The sequence below is a fragment of the Calypte anna genome, chromosome 2 (genome assembly GCF_003957555.1).
Source record: "Calypte anna isolate BGI_N300 chromosome 2, bCalAnn1_v1.p, whole genome shotgun sequence".
Lineage (NCBI taxonomy): Eukaryota > Metazoa > Chordata > Aves > Apodiformes > Trochilidae > Calypte > Calypte anna.
The window spans coordinates 34,010,657-34,031,749 of record NC_044245.1 but is presented as its reverse complement, the minus strand read 5'-3'; the positions used below and the strand labels follow the sequence as shown (position 1 = coordinate 34,031,749).

The 21,093-nt window shown below is 44.8% G+C and overlaps 4 protein-coding genes across 4 annotated transcripts in view; all 4 read left to right on the top strand.

Annotated features, from left to right (window-relative positions):
• Positions 1 to 1,130: 1,130 nt before the first annotated feature.
• Positions 1,131 to 21,093, top strand: part of HOXA4 (homeobox A4) — a 24,354-nt gene continuing 4,391 nt past the window's right edge. The window contains exons 1-2 of the mRNA XM_030444858.1: positions 1,131 to 1,203; positions 13,218 to 13,322. Coding sequence (XP_030300718.1) covers positions 13,302 to 13,322 — 21 coding nt within the window. The 5' untranslated portion in view covers positions 1,131 to 1,203; positions 13,218 to 13,301. The remainder of the gene's footprint in view (positions 1,204 to 13,217; positions 13,323 to 21,093) is intronic.
• Positions 5,296 to 8,468, top strand: HOXA6 (homeobox A6). Its single transcript, XM_008494223.2, has 2 exons — positions 5,296 to 5,835; positions 7,239 to 8,468. Exons 1-2 carry the CDS (start codon positions 5,400 to 5,402, stop codon positions 7,496 to 7,498), a joined length of 696 nt encoding a protein of 231 aa, XP_008492445.1. The 5' UTR covers positions 5,296 to 5,399; the 3' UTR covers positions 7,499 to 8,468.
• On the top strand, positions 9,358 to 11,832 carry HOXA5 (homeobox A5). Its single transcript, XM_008494224.2, has 2 exons — positions 9,358 to 10,167; positions 11,259 to 11,832. The coding sequence occupies exons 1-2, from the start codon at positions 9,606 to 9,608 to the stop codon at positions 11,507 to 11,509; spliced, it is 813 nt and encodes a 270-aa protein (XP_008492446.1). The 5' UTR covers positions 9,358 to 9,605; the 3' UTR covers positions 11,510 to 11,832.
• HOXA3 (homeobox A3) overlaps positions 19,543 to 21,093 on the top strand; it is a 26,770-nt gene continuing 25,219 nt past the window's right edge. Inside the window, 1 exon segment of the mRNA XM_008494222.2 lies at positions 19,543 to 20,319. The gene's annotated coding sequence lies outside the window, so the exon portion shown is untranslated.

Below are 21,093 nucleotides of genomic sequence, written 5' to 3'. Positions count from 1 at the left end.
CACAAAAATAAAGAAAATAGACCATATAAATCTTTTTTTTCCCAAGGAAAAAATCCAAGGTGATGAATTGATAGGAATCAGTCAATTTCTCTATCTCTACTTCGTGATTTTTTTTTTCCTAGCACAGCTGATTAATAAAGCGGAAAGCCTTCCTTATGGGAGGGTTTCCTTCTACCGTGTTCCCGTGTCCTCTTGCAATCAGAACCCCAGTCCAGCCAGACGGCGATCAAGCAGAAATCGCATGCGGTGAAATAATATTTGGTAATGAACAGAAAGTGCGATGCAAAACTTCCAAATGTAAATGATCTGGTCGGGTACGTGTGTAGCTTGTGCGTACGGCTTTTGGGGGGTGGGGGGCATCAGGGTGGCATCAAAAAGAGGGAAAATCGTCCCGCTTTAGAAAATGTATCATTATGCCGGGCACTACGTAACGTCAAGGGGATCCAATATTTTCAATGTTTTCTAAAAATTAAGAAAAAAAAAAAAAAAAAAAGAATGGCTAGCCCAAAATCTCCTTTTATTCTGCCGGGTAAATGCAGGTAGAACCAAAGCATAATTTGCCCACAAGTTCCCTTTTCCTACTACAGTCCGTTCCTGGTCAATGTACTAGTTGTAATTTTAATAAAATTAGTACAAACTCCAGGTCTTTTTAAAAACTCTAGGGCTGCCTCTGTGGTAAGATGGCGCCTCTCTAAGACCTGCCTCTTCTTAGTGATGAGGAAAAGGCCATAAATCCGTTGTTGTTTATGAAAATTTACAACTTTGCAATACAACTTTATGAGTTGTTCGGTTTTTCCATTGGTCGTTGTCGGTCATGTGGATGGTAACCGTGAACATGAACTTTTTTATAATTTCCCTTGCGAGAATAGAGCCGCATTCTTTTGCTGAGCTCTGTCCTGCTTCGGATCTCTCTGGCTTTCAATCCCCATTTCATTTGTCCTTTGTAAGGCAATAGTGAACAAAGTGTGCGGAGGTTCGGCATAAGCAGCCGCCTAGAACACAGATCCGGGATGGCAATTTCCAGTTCCCCCGCTGGAAGGTGTGGCATATTGGATTCAAAGCACTGGCGTGGCAGATTTTCAACTTGCAACCTGGCTAATTTCCTGCTTCTTCTGGCACCAAAAGGAGGGCGATTCGTCTCCTGTGCAGCCAAAGCGACAGCTGTCAAAGTCGCAGGGGCTCCTGTGAGCCAGAACCTAAAAGGTGAGAAATGTATATGACACTACCGTAAGCAGGGAAACATGGTTTTAATACGTTTAAATATTAGACATGTGCAATTAAACCAAATAAATGTTACCGGCTAAAATAGAGGTGATGCAGATTAGTGGATTTAGACTTAAGTAGTGCATGCAAAAATATGACTAAAAAAAATGTTTACTTTCTGTTATTTAGCAGGAAAGCCGTGATTATTTTTTTTCTTCACGAAGTTTATTTCTGTTTGCATTTTAAAGGGGGTTGTTGTGGCATTCAGATTATGTATTTGGGTTTGCAGCATCAGTACGAGGGGATTTTTTTTTCCCAGCATGAGGAAAAAAAATCAAATCCCCTAAACATTTTTTTAAAATTTATTTTACAGCATTAATTTAAAGTTCATTTGCGGCAGATGAAATTTAGATGTAATTTGCTTTTTAGCATTTCTGAAAAAACCCAAACAAATAACAAAAAAAGACAACAAAACAGTCAGGATAATGTCTCCCATGGCATGTCCAGGGGAAAGGTTATTTCTAGCCGAGGGAAACAGCGCGAATGTGCATTTGATTTGTTTTTTTCTTTATCGGATCAAGCGCTGCCTTCATAATCCCCGTGCCCCACCGAGGGTCCCTCGGAACAGCCTTCCCGGCGCTTGCCGGCGTGGCTGCGCGGAGCGGGCTTTTGTAGCAGCCAAACCAGCTTCAGCGCCAGAGATTTCCCCCCCCCTCCTCTTTTTTTTTTTTTCTCTCCTTGCTGTGACTGTTACGGTGCGGAGCTGGGGCCAGGGCGGGGGGGGATCGGCGGCGGGCGGGCCCGTGCCCCGCGGTGTGTGACGGCGGGGGGGAGCGGGGGCTCCGGGGACGGCGCCCCTCAGACCCTCGGCTCGGCTGCCGCCTCCTCATGGCGAACGAGCGGCTCGGTGCGCTTTAAAGTGCTGGCCCCTGGCTCTGCCTGTTCTGCCGGGCTGATAAAGCATTGCATTTGCATTGCATTGCGGTATCCGCCGGACTGGAGCTGCAGCGAGAGCCGGATTATTTATTGCGGGGCCGAGGGTGCTCAGTGCTGCCACGGCGTGGCGGGACGGCGGAGGCGGGCGCGGAGCGGCCCCCGCAGCCCCTGGGAAGGGCAGACCTAGGAGCCTGCGCTGCGCGGAGGAAGCCCAAATAAAAGATGAGGGGGGGAAAAAAAAAGCAAAAAAAAAAAAAAAAAAAAAAAAAAAAAGCAAAAAAAAAAAAAAATCCAAACAATCCGGCCTACCTTTTTTTCTAGAAGAGCATCACAGCTCGCCCTAAGGCAAGATATTCCGGCAGGGTCGGCTCTGCTCCCTCCCCTTCCCCTCCGCTGTACCTCGGTGTGTGTCAACTGTAAAATATCACCTTGAGAGCTGGCTGGGGAGGACGCCCCCGGCCAGGCTCTCGGTACCCCGCCAGTCTAAACAACGGTTCGCCTTGCCCAAACTGTTTGCATTAGGAGCTATTTGTTAAAGGTTGGTTTTGGTGACGCTGCCGAGCATGAGAAAGGTTTGTAAGTGGTTTAATATGGGAGGAGAAAGAGGCTTTTAAGAGCGTAACTGCCTCCGCACCTGTATCCGAGGGTGTCTGGGGCTGCGGGACGTGTTTTCGGAGCGAGGAGGTAGGCGAAGTGCTTGGTGGAGGAGGTGCTGGGGTGCGGGGGATTCCGAAAACAAATAAAGGCGGAAGAAATACACGGATATCGCAAAGAGTGACTTTGTTGCGGTGGCAGAGTGCAGCGGCTGGCTTTCTGCTTTCCAGGGCGGGAAATGGTGAAGGGAAACTGCTGCGAAATGTGTCCGAGCAGGGCATTTCCCTGGCAGAGCTGGGGGGTAACAGATTATTGTAATTCGGTGTTTTCTGGGGGTGGGGGGGAGGAGCGGAGAGGACGCCTGAATGTGACTGAAGCGGAGATTGCAGTGTAGATTGTTTAGCTGTCACTGTAACTACTCTAACACAACCCAGCCGGGCAAACATGCACGTTTCATTCCTTTTAATATTGTTAGAACAACGAAGAAATGTTTTCGCTTCCTGCGGGTCGGGATTTCGACAATTTGGTTTGAACGCAAACAGTGACTTGAAAAAGAGGAAAGAAACAAAAAGAAAGAGAGGAGGAAAAAAACAAAACAAACCAAAAGCCTGTAGCCGATGCTATAAAATGTAAATATTACTTAGCCTGGCGAGATTATATTATTTTGATTTCCGTGTGATGGGTTCAAACAAAATACTCTCTCCCTACAACTTTTTTAAGTAGGGCCGGTGTGTTTTGCCTGTCTCGAGTATGTATTTTTTCATGGTGCGTTTTCGTTCTGAACTATGTTGGCGAAAATCTACTCTTTAAAAATCTCTTTGTACTTAGAGTGCTGTGTACTTGTTTCCTGGTGTTGTCTACTTTTTAAAACTGTATTCCACTAAGTAAAAAACAAAACAAAGAAACTTTTCCTGGAGAAGGCTGGCTTTCAGGAAATGCAAGTTTCTGAAATTGCCTCCCAAAACATTCAGCGAGTGAGCTGTAATTCTACCAGGTGTGTTTCTGGATTACCCGAGCTGAAGAGGTTAAGGAAGTTAAAAAAAAAAAAATTAATTGGAGGCAATCAACATCTGAATGTGAAAGTCCAGCTGAGACTGTGAACAATACAAACTATTGTGGAGAGATGTTTTAACTCACTACTGTTTTATAGGTATCATAATCTGCTCCCGGAAATGAGACAAATAGTCTCCCAACAACAACAAAACTCTCCTTTGAAAGCTACTTTAGGAAACGGCACTCGTACGAATGTCAGTTAAAATTAGGCTTTTCAATCTGTTGTAATGGGCAAAGATTATGAATAAACACATCTTGGAATGAACAACCTCATATTATCTCCAGGAACTACGGGGCTGCGGCTTTTGCGTCTCAGCGAATTTCATCAGCGCTGTAACAGTCCCTGCCCTGGGCCAAGAATTATATTTCCGCTATATGGTAACTGCCATATTGAAAAATGAATGTGGAAATGTTTGTTTCACTTATTTTTTCCTCCTCTTAAAGACACACGTCCGTGTTTAATCAAATTATTGGGAGCAACAACGAAACTGATTGGCTTCTGCTCACTCATTAGCGGGGCTGTATTAATCAGGGAGAGTCCTACTGGCTCGTTTTTTAATTCCAATGTTTGATTCCCTCGGCTCGACTCTGATGGGGGGGACTTGGGCAGAAGACACACGTGGAACTTTATCTGGCTGCTCAGAGGGCACCGGCAGCCCGTCCAGCCCTTCCCGGGCCTTCGCGGGCTCTTGGTGCAGAAGAAAAGAAAAAAATCCCCATTCCCAGAAACCCACTGTTTCCTGCCTCCCCCCATCCTCCGAGTTAATTATGGGGGTGTTCATTAAGATACAAGACTTTTTTTCATGCGGGAGGCGTTAGCCTCTTTCACAAAAGCTGTGTTCGGAGCTGGAGCGAGCTCCGAAGGGAAACCTCAACGGAAGGGCGACTCCCGAGAAAAATGTCCTAAAAACTGCTGGATGCGCTTGTGGCGTTGCTGTGGGAAAACGAGTAGAGGCCGCCCCACATTCCCACCCCCCTTTTGCCCCCCTCCCAGCTCTCCTCTCCCCCCTTTCACATGCTGCTCCTCTCCAAACTTTCCCTGTGCAGCATCCACCGCCTCCTCCCTCCCCTGGAGAGCTCGGGGCTGTTCTCCCGCCCTGCCGGCGGGACTTCGGGACTCCCTCGGGGGCGACGTGCCTGCCTTGGGGCCTCCAACTTTTCAGGGCGCACCCGCACCCTTCCAGCGGCAGGGAGAGGGGGGTGAGGTGTGTGGGGGATGTCCCCATGTCCGACGCTGTCGCACTGCCCGCGCTGCCTGTTCCTGCCGCGAATTATTGCCCTCCTTCCTATTGCTATTATTATTACCGGAAAAAATATTTTTTCCCCCATGGGGGCGGTGCCGCCGCGGGGGCGCGCCCGGTCCCCGCGGGGCTGCGCGGGGCGGCGCGGCGGGGCCGGGGCTGCCGGTAAGTTGGCGGCGCGGTGGCGGCGGCCCCGGGGGAGCGGGCGCCGCGCGCTCTCCCATTGGCCGCCCCACCGTCAGCTGCTCCTATTTTCTGCTGTCGCTTTTGGCGCTCGGCCATCCAGAAACAAACCACTTCGATGACTCCTAATAGTTATCGCCAGATGTACTAATACACAACAAATCACGGTCCGGGAGAGGGGGAGAGCAAATGAGTTCCTATTTCGTGAATCCCACTTTCCCGGGGAGCCTGCCTGGGGGCCAGGACTCTTTCCTCGGGCAGATCCCCCTTTACCCTGCGGGCTATGATGCTCTCAGGCATTTTCCGGCTTCGTACGGGGCAAGCAGCCTGCAGGACAAGACTTACACCTCACCTTGTTTCTACCAACAGTCCAACACCGTCATTGCTTGCAATCGGGCTACCTATGATTACGGAGCCTCTTGTTTTTATTCGGACAAGGAAATTAGTAGCGCCTCTCCCTCCGGCAGTGGGAAACAGAGGGGGCCCGGGGACTACATGCACTTTTCTCCTGATCAACAGTACAAATCCAGCGGCGTCCAAGCCAAAATTGTAAATGAGGAAGGCACCGACCGGAAGTACACGAGTCCTGTTTACCCCTGGATGCAGCGGATGAACTCCTGCGCTGGTAAGGCATTTCGGTGCAATCAAGGCAGGGGGTGGGGGGCAGTGGGAAGGGGAGGGGGGAAGGAAGGAAAAGTTTCTTTTTTTTTTTTTTTTTTCTTTTTTTTTTTATGTGGTTCTTAGATAAAGTCCAGACTGCTGGAGAGACACGGTTCCTACAGAGCAATGTGTAACATGAAACCTTCCCAGGTTATTTTAGACATGGAACGTTGGCACCCTGGGAATGGTGGCCGAGAGCCCAGCTTGTGGGTTCACTAGTGAAAGTTACTGGAGAATCCTTAGGAAGCAGGGGAACACAAAAAAAAAAAAAAAAAAAAAAAAAAAAAAAAAAAAAAAAAAAGAGAGAGAGAGAGAAAAAGGAAAAAAAAAAAGGAGCAGAGATGTTTTACCACTCTCCTAAAGCCACCCCAAAGCCTCTGCTCCACTTCTTCATTGTCAGAGAGCGATGCAGGGAATATGCCCTCTGTACTGAAGATCCAATGCGTTTGTGGCACATTCCTCCTCTCCCCCTCCCCCAGCTCATTAGCCTGTAAGTATTGGATATTGAAAGCACGTTTCTGGGGCCGTGGGCGCACTTCCATGGCATTGCGGATTTTCTCTGACTTACAAGTGAACTTCACATAATTGAACTATTCTGCCCAGGAGTGGTGTTGGGGGAGGCTTGTATTGGGATGGCACTTATTTTTAATAAGCCGATATTAAGACGCTTACTTTCAGTGTCTGCTAATGTGTTTGCTAATGAGCCCCCTCCTCCCGAGTATATTCGCTGGACTGTGGGTCGCATTTCTTTTTCTGAAAGTTAAACTTCTAGCACGACCATTCTGATGCTGCTTTGCATTCGAAGGCAATAAATTTCGGAGAAAATGGCAAAGGCTCTTCTATGATCTTTAGCTGATGTCTATAATTATACTTAAATTACAGACCCTCTGTAGTCACAGCCATGGCAATAGAGCGTGTTTGTATAAACACATCCGCCTGTGCGTTCACACACACACGCACACACATGTGCGTGCAGCTCCTCGGGCCGCACACGTGTGCGTGTGCATGTGTGTGTGCGCGCACAGGCTTCTCGGCACACAGAGGGCAGGCACTGCTCAGAGATCCACACGGGTGCTACCTACTTCTCTTTTTCTACGTCCACCTTAAAAGCCTCTTAATATCCCGGTTAGTCCACCACCACTAAGCACGCTGCCCATCCGCATTTACATCTGGGCAGGCAGGAAAAAAAGAAAAGGGGAAAAAAAAATTTAAAAAAAGCTTCTCCAGGAAACCAGAGCAGCTCCCCCCCCTCTAAGCGCCTCCCTTGTGACTGTGCCTGCAAAAGAAGGCAGAATATACTAAACGCTCTTTCTGGTCTGAAATCACTGGGCCCTGTCCAATGCGATCGTTTTGTCTTTACTTCTACAGGTACAGTATATGGAACTCATGGGAGACGAGGGAGGCAAACTTACACCAGATACCAAACGCTAGAGTTAGAGAAGGAATTTCATTTTAACAGATACTTAACCCGAAGACGACGTATTGAGATTGCAAACGCTCTCTGCCTTACTGAACGCCAGATTAAAATATGGTTTCAAAACAGGCGGATGAAATGGAAAAAGGAAAACAAATTCATAAATTCCACACAGCCCAGCAGCGAAGAAACACAGGAAAAGTCAGGGGAGTAGAGCCTCGAGTAATAAACACTACCAGGCCTTTCCTTGGCGCTTACTATTTCTATTATTATTTACCTTGTTCCTACTGGTACTAAAATCCTATAGGTTTGTCACAGTCTATTAATTCCCAAAAGGCTTGGTTAAAAGATGTACATTTGCAATAATATGTTACTATCTTTAATATATGCGGAAGTCCTAGCTTTTGAGCTACAGGCATGTATGTATATAACCACCTATTCAAAGATTAGATGGCATTGCTTATAGTATTAGAGAAATGGCCCAGATTTCATATTTGAAGTAAGCATCTGTGTGTGGGGTGAATGTCCCTGGCGTGCCTGTGCGAGTAGACATAAGAGAGTGATTTTTTTTTTAATTAGGAACGTGAAATGTGGTAGAAATATGAGAGGTTTTTTTAAAATCTTGAGTTTATGTTTTTGTTGACTCCCGTTATGTCGGGCTGTCTCGTTATGCTGTATTTGAAAACTTAGGGTCTGCAGGGGAGGAAAAAAAAAAGTTTTATGCATGTATAAGATATTTAAATAACAAAGAGAAGAAAAATCCTTTTTAAAAATCGTTGTATAAGACGCTGGATATAAACTTGCAGTTAAAGCGAATACGAATTGCAGGGAGATTTTTTTTTAAATGCCGCTAAACTGCGTAATCTGCACTACTAGTATTTAAGCAAAAACTCGGCGTTAAACTTCAGGGGAAGCGAGGAAAGAGGTGTCGAAGCGGTCGAATTTCTGTGGTTCCCGTTGAGCTTACACTGAGGTTTCGGTGAGCTCAGCTCTACACTGAAGGGGCTTTGAATTATGGACATTTCTTGGGGCTTCGTGGGCTTGGGTCGATCTTTCTTTATTTCCTTCCACTTGATTTTTTTTTTTTAATGGAAAGAAAAGTGTCTATCATATAAACTCGGGGTTCTTCTTCCCTGCATTTGTAGTATCTTTATTCAGATTAATTCGTATTTCTTAGTACTGAAAAAAAAAAACCGCCAACAAAAAAATCCAAACAACTGAAAAGATACTCTAAAGAAAAGTAGCTGCCATAAAGTGTTTCAGCTTCGAGTTCTGTATAAGGAAAATAAGCGCAGAGAAAATATTATAGCTCTCTATACTATATCGTGCGTGTGTGAGTGTGCGTGTGAAGCTGTGTACAAATACGCTTGTATATGCATCAAGGCTCTTTTGTTCAGAAGGCAGCGCATTTTAGGATAAGCCTTCATATATTTTGAAAGGCAAATCTGGAAAATACTAATGCAAAAAAACAGCGCTTTTAGAAGGATTTTGTGGTTGGTTTTGGTGGGGTTTTTAGCTCTTTTTTTCTGTTTCTTTTTGTCCCCGGGAGGCTGAAAAATAACGGCGGCCGTAAAGCCGCCTGGAATTTGACCCTCTAGTAGGAAAAACGCTGCACGGTATTTATCTTTCATAGGTACCTGCCATTTTACATCGGCAGGACCCGGGTGCCCCTCGAAACTTCCCTCGGGGGAAAAATAGGGTAAAATAAGAAAAAAAAAATTAAAAATCTATGTATAAGAGACACAATCTTTGCCAGCATCCAAGGATGGATCATACAGGTTTTGTGACTGGTGCAAATTATCCCGGCACGGAGGAGACAACAAGCACAAAGCGGAGGGCTCCCGGCGGCGGGGCAGGGGGAGCAAAAGCGAGCCCCGCCGGCCCCGCCGCCTGCACCCGGTTCCCCACTCGGCTCCGCTCCTCTCCGCTCCGCTCCGCGCCGCCGCCGGGGGCCGTCACCCCGAGCCGACCCCGCGGAGCCGCCGCTATCCCCCGCGCCGCCAGCGGGTGGCGCCCGAGGCCGGCGTACGGGCGGGAGGTGGTGGCGGCGGCGCGCAGCGGCGGCGCGCCCCGGGCCGCCCGCGCCCTCCCAGCTCCCCCACCAGTGCACGAGTTTACCTCTAGAGGTCATCAGGCAGGATTTACGACTGGACAACAAAAGCACGTGATGTGAAGCCGTACCCCATATTTGGGTGCCTACGTAGGAGGGAACCAAGTACATGTCCCAGTCATTTCCATAATTCATCATAAATTGTGCAAGGGTGCTATAGACGCACAAAACGACCAAGAGCCACAAATCAAGCACACATATCAAAAAACAAATGAGCTCTTATTTTGTAAACTCATTTTGCGGTCGCTATCCAAATGGCCCGGACTACCAGTTACATAATTATGGAGATCACAGCTCGGTGAGCGAGCAATACAGGGACTCCGCCAGCATGCACTCCGGCAGGTACGGATACGGCTACAATGGCATGGACCTCAGCGTCGGGCGCTCTGCTTCCACCCACTTTGGTGCCAATGAGAGACCCCGCAGTTACCCGGCCAACACGACCTCTGCCTCGACAGAGCCCAGGTACAACCAGCCCGCGACGGCTTCCCACTCGCCTCCCCCTGACCCTCTGCCCTGCACCGCCGTGGCCGGTTCGCCTGTCAGCGAGAGTCACCACGGGGTGAAAAACTCCCTCGCCAACTCCACCAGCACTTCGTCCAATTCCAGCAGCAGCACGCACATCAGCAGAGACGGGGTTGGCACCTCGTCTGGGACTGAGGAAGACACTCCAGCAAGCAGCGAGCAGGCAAGTGCCCCGACCGACCAAAGCACAGCCCAGCCTTCACAGCCCCAGATCTACCCCTGGATGCGAAAACTGCACATAAGTCATGGTAAAGCAAATACCCTGTTCTTTCTTTATTTCTCTGGAGGAAAAAGAGGATTTAATGTAAACCGGGTGGCTGCTCCGAGCAAGGTCGGGGAGAGGGGGAGAGGAGGGCGTGAGAGCAGGCAGCCTCCGCGCACAGCACTACTCCGCTGGCAGGGAAGCACTCTCCTTTCTCTGGGCGAGTCGTCGTCGCCCCCTCCCACACCCCCAAAAAAAAAATTTAAAGAAAAGAAAGAAAAAAACAAACAAAAAAAAACCAGACAAAAAAAAACCCCAACTCCTGGACCCAAAAATACAGCCCGCCCGGCTCCTATCGCCGGCCCCGGAGAGCAGTGAGGGAGCAGAAAGCGCCTTCCCGGAGGGGGGGATCGGGAGCAGGGGCTGCTCCCGGCTCCTCTCTGGAAGGGGGATCCTCCAGTGGGAACGGCGCGGCTGACCCCATTTATTTTGCCGAGCCGTATTAAAAAGAGAATAGGAGAGGGCGAAGAGGGCAGTTTTAACTGCTGGGAAGCCGTGGGGGAGGGGGGCGAGTCTCCCCAAACTCCAGGAAGAGGGCTTGAGGAGTGCAGAGAAGCCGAGCAACTTTCATCCCCGGGTACCTGCCTTGCCCTCGCTTCTGGGGGAGCAGCCGGGGGCTCTCTGTCTCCCAGACCCTTCCTAGCTCAGCCGTGGGAAAGGGCTGCACGCTTCAGCTTTGCTCTCACAGCCCTTAAAAAAACAGTTAGCAGCAGAGGCATCCTCTAAGGCAGCTTATCTGGGGGAGGCGTGGGAGGGGGGGGGGGAGGTGTTAGCCACTACAAAAAAAAAAAAAAAAAAAAAAAAAAAAAAAAAAAAGAGTAAAATCAATTTAAAAAAAAAAATCGAACGCCAAATCCAAGCAAAAACTTACCGAGACCACCAAATTTCCCCCCTCCTCTCCCCCCCCAAGCCTTGTCTAAAATTGGCTGGAGGGGGAAACTTGTTGAGCGTTTATCCAAACCAGAAACAAAACCAAACAGAACTGAGAATAACGGTTCTGGTGGCTGGTAGCTGCAATAAAATGCGAAAGCTCCGAGTGGCTGCTGAGAATCTAAATCATGTACTTTTCTCTTCCAGACAACATAGGGGGACCAGAAGGGAAAAGGGCTCGGACTGCTTACACCCGCTATCAGACCTTGGAGCTGGAAAAGGAATTTCACTTCAATAGATACCTGACCCGCAGAAGAAGGATTGAAATAGCACATGCTCTTTGCCTCTCAGAGAGACAAATAAAGATCTGGTTCCAAAACAGGAGAATGAAATGGAAAAAGGATAATAAGCTGAAAAGTATGAGCATGGCAGCTGCAGGAGGGGCATTCCGTCCCTAAGCATTTGATCAATTAAAAGTACTGAGCAGTATTAGCTGACCCTGCGTCTCATGTCAGTACTAAGTTGACTTTCTAAAACTTCCTTGTGTTACTTCTGTGAAGAAACCCTGTTCTTGTCGCCCTTATTCATCTTTTAATCATGAGCCTGTTTATTACCATTCTCTCGCGTGTATAAGTAGATCTGCTTTTATCGTACATTTCTTTGTCTTGAATGGCTTTGTCTTGAAAAAAATAATAGATGTTTTAACTTATTTATATGAAGCGAGCTGTGTTACTTGAAGTAACTGTTAAAACAAAACAAAACTAAACAAACAAACAAAAAAAAGGAAAAAAAAAAAAAAGGAAGGTAAAAAAAAAGGAAAGAGAGAAAGAAACCCTCCCCTGGTTTAGTACAAATGTTATGTGTTGCACTCAACCTGCTTAACTGTGCATGTGTGGTCAAGTGTTAATGTCTGTATAGCTCCAAGCTGTTAAAAATATTTTTATTCAAACTACCTATATAATTCCTGTGTAATTAATGCTGTTGTAGAGGTGATATGATGAAATCAACTGAACTTGTCATACGTGTAGTGAATAGTGAATCTGTGACGAAAACTGTGATTCCAAGCAGTATGTCCTTGCTGTGCCTTTGTATATGACTCTTTGCACGAACTCTTAGAAGTGGCTCTTATTAAGCGCAGCTTCTGTGATGTATGTTTTTTTGTGAACAAAGTTACAAATATAGTCAAAGTCTGGCTGTTTGAGCAAACTGTGATCAGCTTTTTTTTTTTTTTTTGTATTTGTTTTTAAAAAAAAACTGACTGGAAATCAACAAAAAAATAAACTTTCTATTGTAAAGTTTTCGTGATCTGGTTTGCGCAAAGCAAGGAGTTGTGCTTCCTGATTTGCCTCTGAAAAAAAAAAAATCATTAACCCGTGCAGAGCCTGTAATAATATTTTACCTGGCTCCTGCTGCACATTGCAAGTGGTAGATACTGCGGTTGTCCGCTACGGTAATTTTTTATTGAAAGTTTGACCCTGAGTTCCTCCTTACTGGTTTCTCACTAGGTGGAAAGCTGCATCGCAGGACCACAATCAACACCCTTTGTGGGTGAATCAACTGTTAGCTGTTTGTTGATGGCTGGAAAAAAAAAAAAAAGCCCAACATGTGCTTTGTTAAAACACGCTGCTAACTCTAAGGCGTGTTTGCATCGCTCTAGATTTTCTCCTGTGGTTTCATTAAGTATATTTGCAGGACAGCCATGTCCGAGCCCCCTGCGCCTGTTAGTAGCCCTCTCTAGCCACATTCCCACTTTTCGCCCTTTAAAGATTTTTTGTTTTCGTCGCTACAATTAGTTTGCTATAAACGCAATATTACTTACCCCATCAGAGCTTGAATGGTTAACTCTTCTGAGCTTCTAAGAGCAACTAAAGATTTGCACATTTACTGACTGGTTACATTGATGCCTTCCCTTAAAAGTTATAAAACAGTAAACTTTATAAGCCCCAGTTCCGGCTATATGACATTTGGGTGCCAAATGAATAGGGTTTTGTCTATGAATTAGATCGTAAAATCATCCATAGCACAGACAGATAGGCTCACTGGCTATAAAAAGTCACGTGGTGCCATTAAAGTAAGTTTTATGGTTTTGGGGAGTTGACATCCAACATTATATACCACATAACATATAATCTCACTGACGCTGGACTTCATTTGACTCTTTTGCAGGCTACGTGTGCCTCCTGGCCATTCAAATTGTCAGGTTTAGGGACAGAAGTATCCAAACCACAAGTTCTCAGTACTGTATGAAAAATGGCTCCTTGCAAGTCAAAGGTAAGTTTTGTGCACAAGTTCCTTAAAGTTTATTTGTACAGTGGGGAATCTGAGGCTCCCGCTTGCTCTCGCTGCCTCTTGCCTCTGTTTTTTTCCCTTTCCCTTTTCTTCTCCCTTTCCCTTTCCCTTTCCTTTCCTCTCCTCCCTGCCTGGAGTTTTTCAGGACGGTCCCAGGGAGCCCAAGAGGCAGGATCAACCACTAATGATCCAGGTTGTGCTGCAAATCCCCCCCATCCCTTCACTTGCAGCAGTTAGCTCCCTATTTAAATGATCAAATCAAAGTAAACCACAATAAGCGACTTTGGCAGAGATGGATTTTGGGGCCTAGCTTTAATCACTTTGACTACCGCAGAAGATAATTACTTCCTTTGCTCCAATAGACTTTCCAAGTTTAGAGAGGTTTTGTTTAGCAAAGAGTAGTTACTGAAGGCGATTTAAAAATAATAATAATTAAAAAAAGGAAACAAAATAAATAGGGCTTGATATTATCTGGGCAGTGTCTTATGTGGGCATGATAGAGTTGGAGGCGTGCTGATATGCAAATAATCTTTGGATTGGTGAAATATGTTGCACACTGGAGCTAGTATTAAAATGGCACAGACTGTACGGGAGTGCTTAAGATTCCTATTTTCTACATTGGGTTGTGCAGGAAGCTTTAGCTCTGTGTATGTGTCCATCTGTGAGTTTGTAGTGTGTTTGGGGGATGTGCATAGCTGTAACTTTTTCCAGATCCTATACGCAATTGCATAAATATACGTGTGTAAACTCTGTCCGTGTGTGCGTGTGTGTACAAATTGATGTGTGCACCTATATAAAGCCGTGCACATGCATACGTGTGTCTAGTTTTGGTGTATTTATGTATACAAAGGGTGTGTACGCGCGTATACGTATATATGTTCCTGTGACTTTTTTTTTTTTTTTTTTTTTTTTTAAAGCGAGCCAATTGACTGTAACTTGTAGCATTAATACAGGAGACTACAGGTCATTAGAGTGCTGCAAATTATGAAATACGGGCTTGGTTTATTGAAGACTGTAAATATCCCCCTAGCTCTGTTGTCTCTCTCTCTGCCTTATATTGCTGGCTGCCATTGTGGGGTAGGCCCCAGCTGCGTGTTTACTTCAACATTCTTTTTATTTAAGTGGACTATTCTCACTAGAGTGTGATTACTCAGCAATAAACTTTATGGCCGGATTTAACTTTAGTCTTTGAATTTCCAGGACTTGAATGAAAGGGTGAAAGGAACTCTGTCATTCCCTGGGTAGCATTAAGGCCTGATCCTTACCCTCAGAGCTGTTACTTAAGTGAGTGATCTTGGGGAGTGTTAATCAGCTAGTTAGGGACTAGGGAAAAGATTTGAGAACTGCCTAGAAAAAAAAAAAAAGAATTAAAAAATATAATCTGTATATATATATTTATATCTCCAAAACAGCTATAAGTACCTCATTTATCTCATTCCCTGATCAGTGTTGGAGTAGAAGGGTTTCAGCAGATTGCATTGTTTTCCTTTATGTGTCATAAACTGTGGTTTGCAAAAGAACGAGGTGGTTTGATGTGAGCTGCAGGATGATGGGCTTTGTTTTATTTCGCTAGTGCTATCCCGCTAGCATATTGCGATTTAGACTGTATCTGCTACCGTGAGTAAAAATGAAAGAAAGGCACAGGGGTACAGGAGGGTAAGTTTGTTGTGGACCTCTAAAAAGTCTGCATATTGCCGACTGAGATTTATTTTTAACTTAGTTGCCTTCAACATTAAAGGAACTGAAGTATGTAAGGTTAACTCAGCTCCAAAATCTTACAGTTTTACAAATACTTAATATTTATAGCTAACCCCCCATGTTAGATAAATGGAGTCTGAAGCCTTTGTGTCTGTGTATCCTTCCTATGAACACAAAACAAACACATATGCAAATATTTTATATATTTTAAAAAATGAGAAAGGCGTTAAAAGTGCATAACCAAATGCACATTTGAAAACCATTTCCATAATAACCAGTTGGAGATTTTATAGTACACTAGCTGTCACATTTTCATCAATAGGAATACCAAAAAGCTATTCATGAGAGGCATGTATTTTATTTTATTTTATTATATGACATAAATTTTATAGTTTGAGGTAAAGGCATGAAAACCCTTTAAAAGTCTGGGCTCCTTGTATAAACTGTTCCAAGGAAAAGCCTTCACTTGTAAACGGGAATGATACCAGACACAAACCGTTCGTGATTACTCAAGATTAAACAACACGTTATTTGAACTATCTGCTGAATACACAAACACACACGCACACCCATTCCACTAGTATTTGAGGAACCTGGATACCATCGCAGATCGTAATTTTTCATTGTCTAGAGTGAAAAGATTTGCTACTACATATTTTTACATTTTTGAATGTTGCTTCTGGAACACAGTACACGTAAAGCAGTGTACAGAAAGTCAAGAACTATGCAAAAGAAAAATATCCCCAAACCCCCAAGCATGTAAACTCTCCCGAACTGTAATAAGCTCTCTGACAATAAAAGAAAGTTATCTAGAAATGACAGCTTCTCCATATTTCTGGTCATGCCCCGTCCTAAGCAGGACAGTCGAAGCCATTCAAATTTAGAAACGCATGAAGATTTTCTAATCCGCTTTGAAATTCGAAAGTCAAGTAATCCCAGACTTCTGAACTCTACCAGAATATTCCCAGGTCCTTATTGTTTTCCGAGGGAAAATGCCATAAAGAATAATCGCTGGGAATCAGGAGAAAGGTCTTATCTGCGCACATTACTTTTCTGCTGTGTTTGAGAGATTACTGCGTGCGAGTTTGTTTTACTTTAGGCATGGCAAGTAGCGTTCTGCGATTTGAAATATAGTTTACCTAATCCTTTGGACGAAATACTTGAGTGTAGTGTGTCATGTCTAAGCGTAAGGCCAATTAAAGATTAGGCAACTCTCTTAATGTGTGTAACTAGCGACTTTGCAAGGCGTAACTTTCTCTAAGGCAGAAGTATAACAACTCAATGGAAAATCATCCGTAAATTACACCTTTGCAGCTTTGTCTAAGCCCTGCAAACTCCCTAATTGCAGAACATTACGGGCAAATTATTATTCTGCCATTTCCTTACATTTAATAAGTGTGTATCTGTGGAAGGGTGACAATAGAGGGGTTTGCAATCTGCTCCATGGGAAATTGAATGGAACGGATCATGAGGGGCGGATCATGAGGTTTCGATTTCAAACCCTGTATACTAGAGCAATGTCTTCCCCCTCCCAGCCCCCACCCTGCAAATACAGATTTAACGCATTGAATACAGACATAAGTAAATCTCCTGGCAAAGTTAAGACATCGCATTGCTTTCTTAGCTTTTTCTCTTTCTTGCCCTTAAAATCTCCCCTATTTGTCTCCAAAGCTGCTAGACAGAGCGCAAAACACAGCTTCCACAGCCGCCTGGTCATCTTTGAAAATATTATCCCTTTCAAATTAAAGCATCCTCACTAATGTCTCTCTGGAAGGCAAATACTCATGGACCATCGCAGTCACATGTTCCTGTAGATACACGCACAAACAATATCAAATCTGACACAGAAAGCGTATAAAATTTGCAAGGATTCCGCCTTCTAGCACACATAAGGAATCTTTCCTGTATTTCCCCCTCCCCCCAAAAAATGTCTTTTCAATAATAATATTTGCTATGAAGGTTATTGGGTAATTATTGCAATTTTGTGGAACAGTCCTTGCTTGAGGTGAAGTCTGTCTCTGGATAACAAATGGCAGCCCGTGCAGTTCACTGCCAGGTTAAGTAAATGCAGAAAAGATAAATCTGCACACCCTAGGAATCACCAGCAGAGCTCGCTTTAGACCAAGTTCACAGTCAACTCGTTTGCCTAGACAAGGCTTCGCAAACAATTAGAGTTGTTTCTTTATGTTTAAATCAAGGAGAAATGACTAAGACCCTCGCATCAGAGAGCTGCAGCTTTTCCCCCAACGCTCGTCGCTACATTCCTTCCAACCTCACGCCCAGAACTTACCCAGCATTTCACCTGCAATTGTAACCATTTAGCGCCTTTGAGTTACAGGCTTCCCTCCAACGCTGCCGAAAGGCTGTGCAAACTGATTTAACATCACTTTAACAAGCTGCGACATTAAAGAAGAAGAAAGAGGGGGGAAAAAAAAGGGGAGGGGGGAAAAAGGAAAAAAAAAAAAAAAAAAAAGAAAGGGAATAATTAAAGTGCTAAAGAATCCGATTTCTCAACAGCAAGAAATAAAAATAATAATAATAAAAAAGAATAAAATAAAACGCTACTAGAAAGCTGAGGGAAACGGCAGAACTATTGAAACAAACAGTGCGAGTCTCTTACTCCTAAAAGAAGCTGCATAGCTTTTGTATATCTTTGTGGTTAAGGGCGTTACAACTGCAGGTCAAAAAGTTGAGGGTCAAAAGTTTACGTTTTGCACCACTCTTAGTCATTCGCTCAGACAGAGTTTGATGTCAATGTTATAGCCGAGATCTTGACTATCAGCACAAAAGATAAAATAGCTTTGAGTTACGTGTGTATCACACTATGGACTCCAGGTGAACCCTACTGGCTGAATGACCTCAATTACCGAGAAAAGGATAGAAAATTCCTCTTTTCAAGAGTAATTGTTGTATTTCATCTTGAATTATCGGCCACATTTGTGTCTGAGTATCTCGAGTTCAGCCGCGGCAGGTAAACACGCGTGTTACTCCTACAGCAGCCGCTGATGCTGCCTCCTCCGAGTGACAGGTAGCAAAATGCTTCACCCTTGTTTATTATATAATAACCTGCTTTAAGAGGTTTAATGTTAAGCCTTCTCACTTTGCAAAATGGCAGGAAGATAAGATAGGAGGAAAGCTATTAACGCCTGTATCGATCCTAGCCGCGCCTTTATTTTTGCTCTCATTTCTGTAGCGACCGCTAAACTGTGCTTAAACAGGACATGCTGGAGCTAATAAGGGTTATATATTTGGTCTGGAGGAGCTCCCTTAAACGTGGAGCAATGGGGCCGTGTTGCGCTACCGATGGAAAATGTTGCCGAGAAGCTGGCGCTCTGCAACCCTCCGTGATTTGGAGGGAATCTCACAGCCTTCTGGAATTACCCGAGGTAGCACATCCCAGGGAAATCGCGAGCAGGGAGGGTTGTTTTCCCTCCCTCCACCCCCCGCCCTCGATCCTCCCCAAAGAAAAAGTTTAGTGGAGTTTCTTTGCGCTGGGAGTTATTCCCATGTTGCTGAGATTTTTTGTTCCTTGGTGTTGAAGCATTAGCTCCTCGATTAGGCGTGTCTGCAGGGAGAGATGGCCAACATCGCTTAGGGAATTTCATTGTGGGAGAGATCATAGGGAACCAGATTCACTCTGAAATTATGAGGATGAGAGGTCGACGGAAGAGGGAAAGGATATTCCCAAATATTCACAAACTGATATGCAAGGTGTGGAGGAGGGGACGGGGCGACGAGGAAGTCTCAGAAAGGGCTCACCTTACCCCCTGTCCATGCCTTTCCAACCCCAAGGCAGGAGGCTACACCGGCCTCTGCGGAGCAGGAGTTACTTGCCAGAGACACAGCTGGATCGTGGCTGTCGAGTGATATTTCTTGGGGAACAAATATGCGAGAGGTTAGATTTCAGATCAGCCAAAGTGATTATTGGAGATTTTGCCTAAAGTACCTGCTGAAGCCTGGGGAGAACGTAATGCTTATTCGGCGTGCAGACGTGGTTCACAAGTTGCTGCTGTGGCTCACTTGTAGCGAGCCCTGGCATTACGTGTTTGGGGAGCCTGCCCTTGCTGGAGATAGTATATAACCTTTCACATCCACAGTATTTATTTGGTGTAAGAGCCAAGCCTGATAACAAGCTAAAAACCGTAGCCAAATATCTATTTTGTTAGAGAATAGCAGGCGGATTGTTTCCAAGAATAACAATACTTGTTTGATATACCCAGAACGAAAGCTGTTACTGTAACCACCTTACTCAAGAGTAGGTGACCGAAATCCATTTGCTTCCTCACAAAAAAAAATTAGAGGCTCAAATTCCATATTTTCAATCTGGCTAGAATAAAAATATCAATGAGAATATTTTAAAAGGAGTTGAAACAGCGACTTCAATAAATATTGACTCTCCTGAGTTGAAGGGGAAAAAAAAGAAAAAAAAAAAAAAGAAAAAAAAAAGAAAGAAGAAAATAATAATAATAAAAAAAAGACAAGAGAAAACAAAAGGTAGCAACCTGGAGCAAAACAATTAATAATTTGAGACGAACTCTTTCCGTCCTTTCACTCTTTGCATTCAACACACTGCTCTCTGGCGTGGAAGGTCTGCTCAAGACCATTCATTTAAAATCCAGGCACAAATCACATTTTACGTGTGTTTATTTAACTACGCCAGAACAGAGTGAGCAAACCCCGCCAACCACGCCGTTGTAAAGAGCAGCCCCAGTACTAGGGAACTCATCTCTTTTACCAAATGCTGAACTTGGGGCAAAACTACGAGCATTGCCCGGGCATAGGGAAGGAGGATCCCGCTCACGGAGGCAAGAGCAGACCCGGGGGCTGCATCATTCCCAGGAACAAAGGAAGGAATACAGTCGATACATTCCATAACGTTTACATTTTCCCGCGATTTTTTCTTAATTTTCCCTTAGAAGTAGTGACCTGGGCAAAGCACCCCGCTATCTAAAAGACACTGTTATAGACCTTTTAGAAAAACTAAGTCCAAGGCCGAGGTGAACTTCAGGTCACCGCGTCTAACAAATATGAAAATGTCGCCTGGTGAAGGGCACGCCTTGTTATTTAACAAAGACTGTCAATGTGTAAGATTAATAAGAAACAAAATGCACACGGTGTCACTTTTCGGTCACTTTGAAACTTGGGACAGCCTCGCATTCAAGAAGGGAAAGCTGGGGCTAAATATATTCAAAATGGTTCAAATCAAATTCAAACCAGGCTGCTAGTACGATTCTTCCTCCTCCTACCGCTCTCGGTGGAGGATGCCCGGGCACGGCGAAAGGTTGACTTGAATTATTATTATTATTACTATTATTACTATTATTATTACTATTACTGCTACTACTATTCTTGCTGTTATTGTTATTTTATCGTTCGGGATAATTACGGTTTAGCCACGCGTGTGGAGGGTAGCAGGAGTGCTTGCCTGCTTCACAGGAAAAAGGGGAATCCTCTTTTTTCCCCTCTCTGGGTATGTATAAGGTTAGCTCTTCTGGGTGCATGGAAATTAACTCTCTCCTTCTGAACTTAATTGCACTGGGGTCCCCATGTCCTCCTTGGCCAGCTTTCTCTGTGAATCTCTCGTTCCTTCATTAACCGATTGAAGTCTCCTTCACCAGTGAAATCGAGCCTTTAGTCCTAGAAAATTAAGGGAGCTGGCCTAATTTTCCTCTCCTTTTCTTGCTTTGAGAGCTTAGGATGATGCTACAAGTTTGTTAAAGGGAAGTACCGGGGAAAAAAAGGGTTTCTGAGATTGTTTATTACAGCCATAAATCTTGCAGTAAAATGTCGAAATGGCCGTGTGCAAGATAACACTTGGTGGTCTTGGCTGGGTTCTTGTTTATGATAACAAAACCACAAAGACATGGAACAGGCCTTTTGGAGGTCCTGCCTCAGCACATCTTCGCAGAGTAATAGAACCACACGAAAACAACAGACTTCAGCTGAGCAGTTCAGGTCACCTTGCAGATTTAGAATAGTATACAAAATTATGTCCTTCTCCCTGTAACGGAGCCCCGCGGTAGAAAGAGATGCAGTGAAACAAGTGTACTTTGAG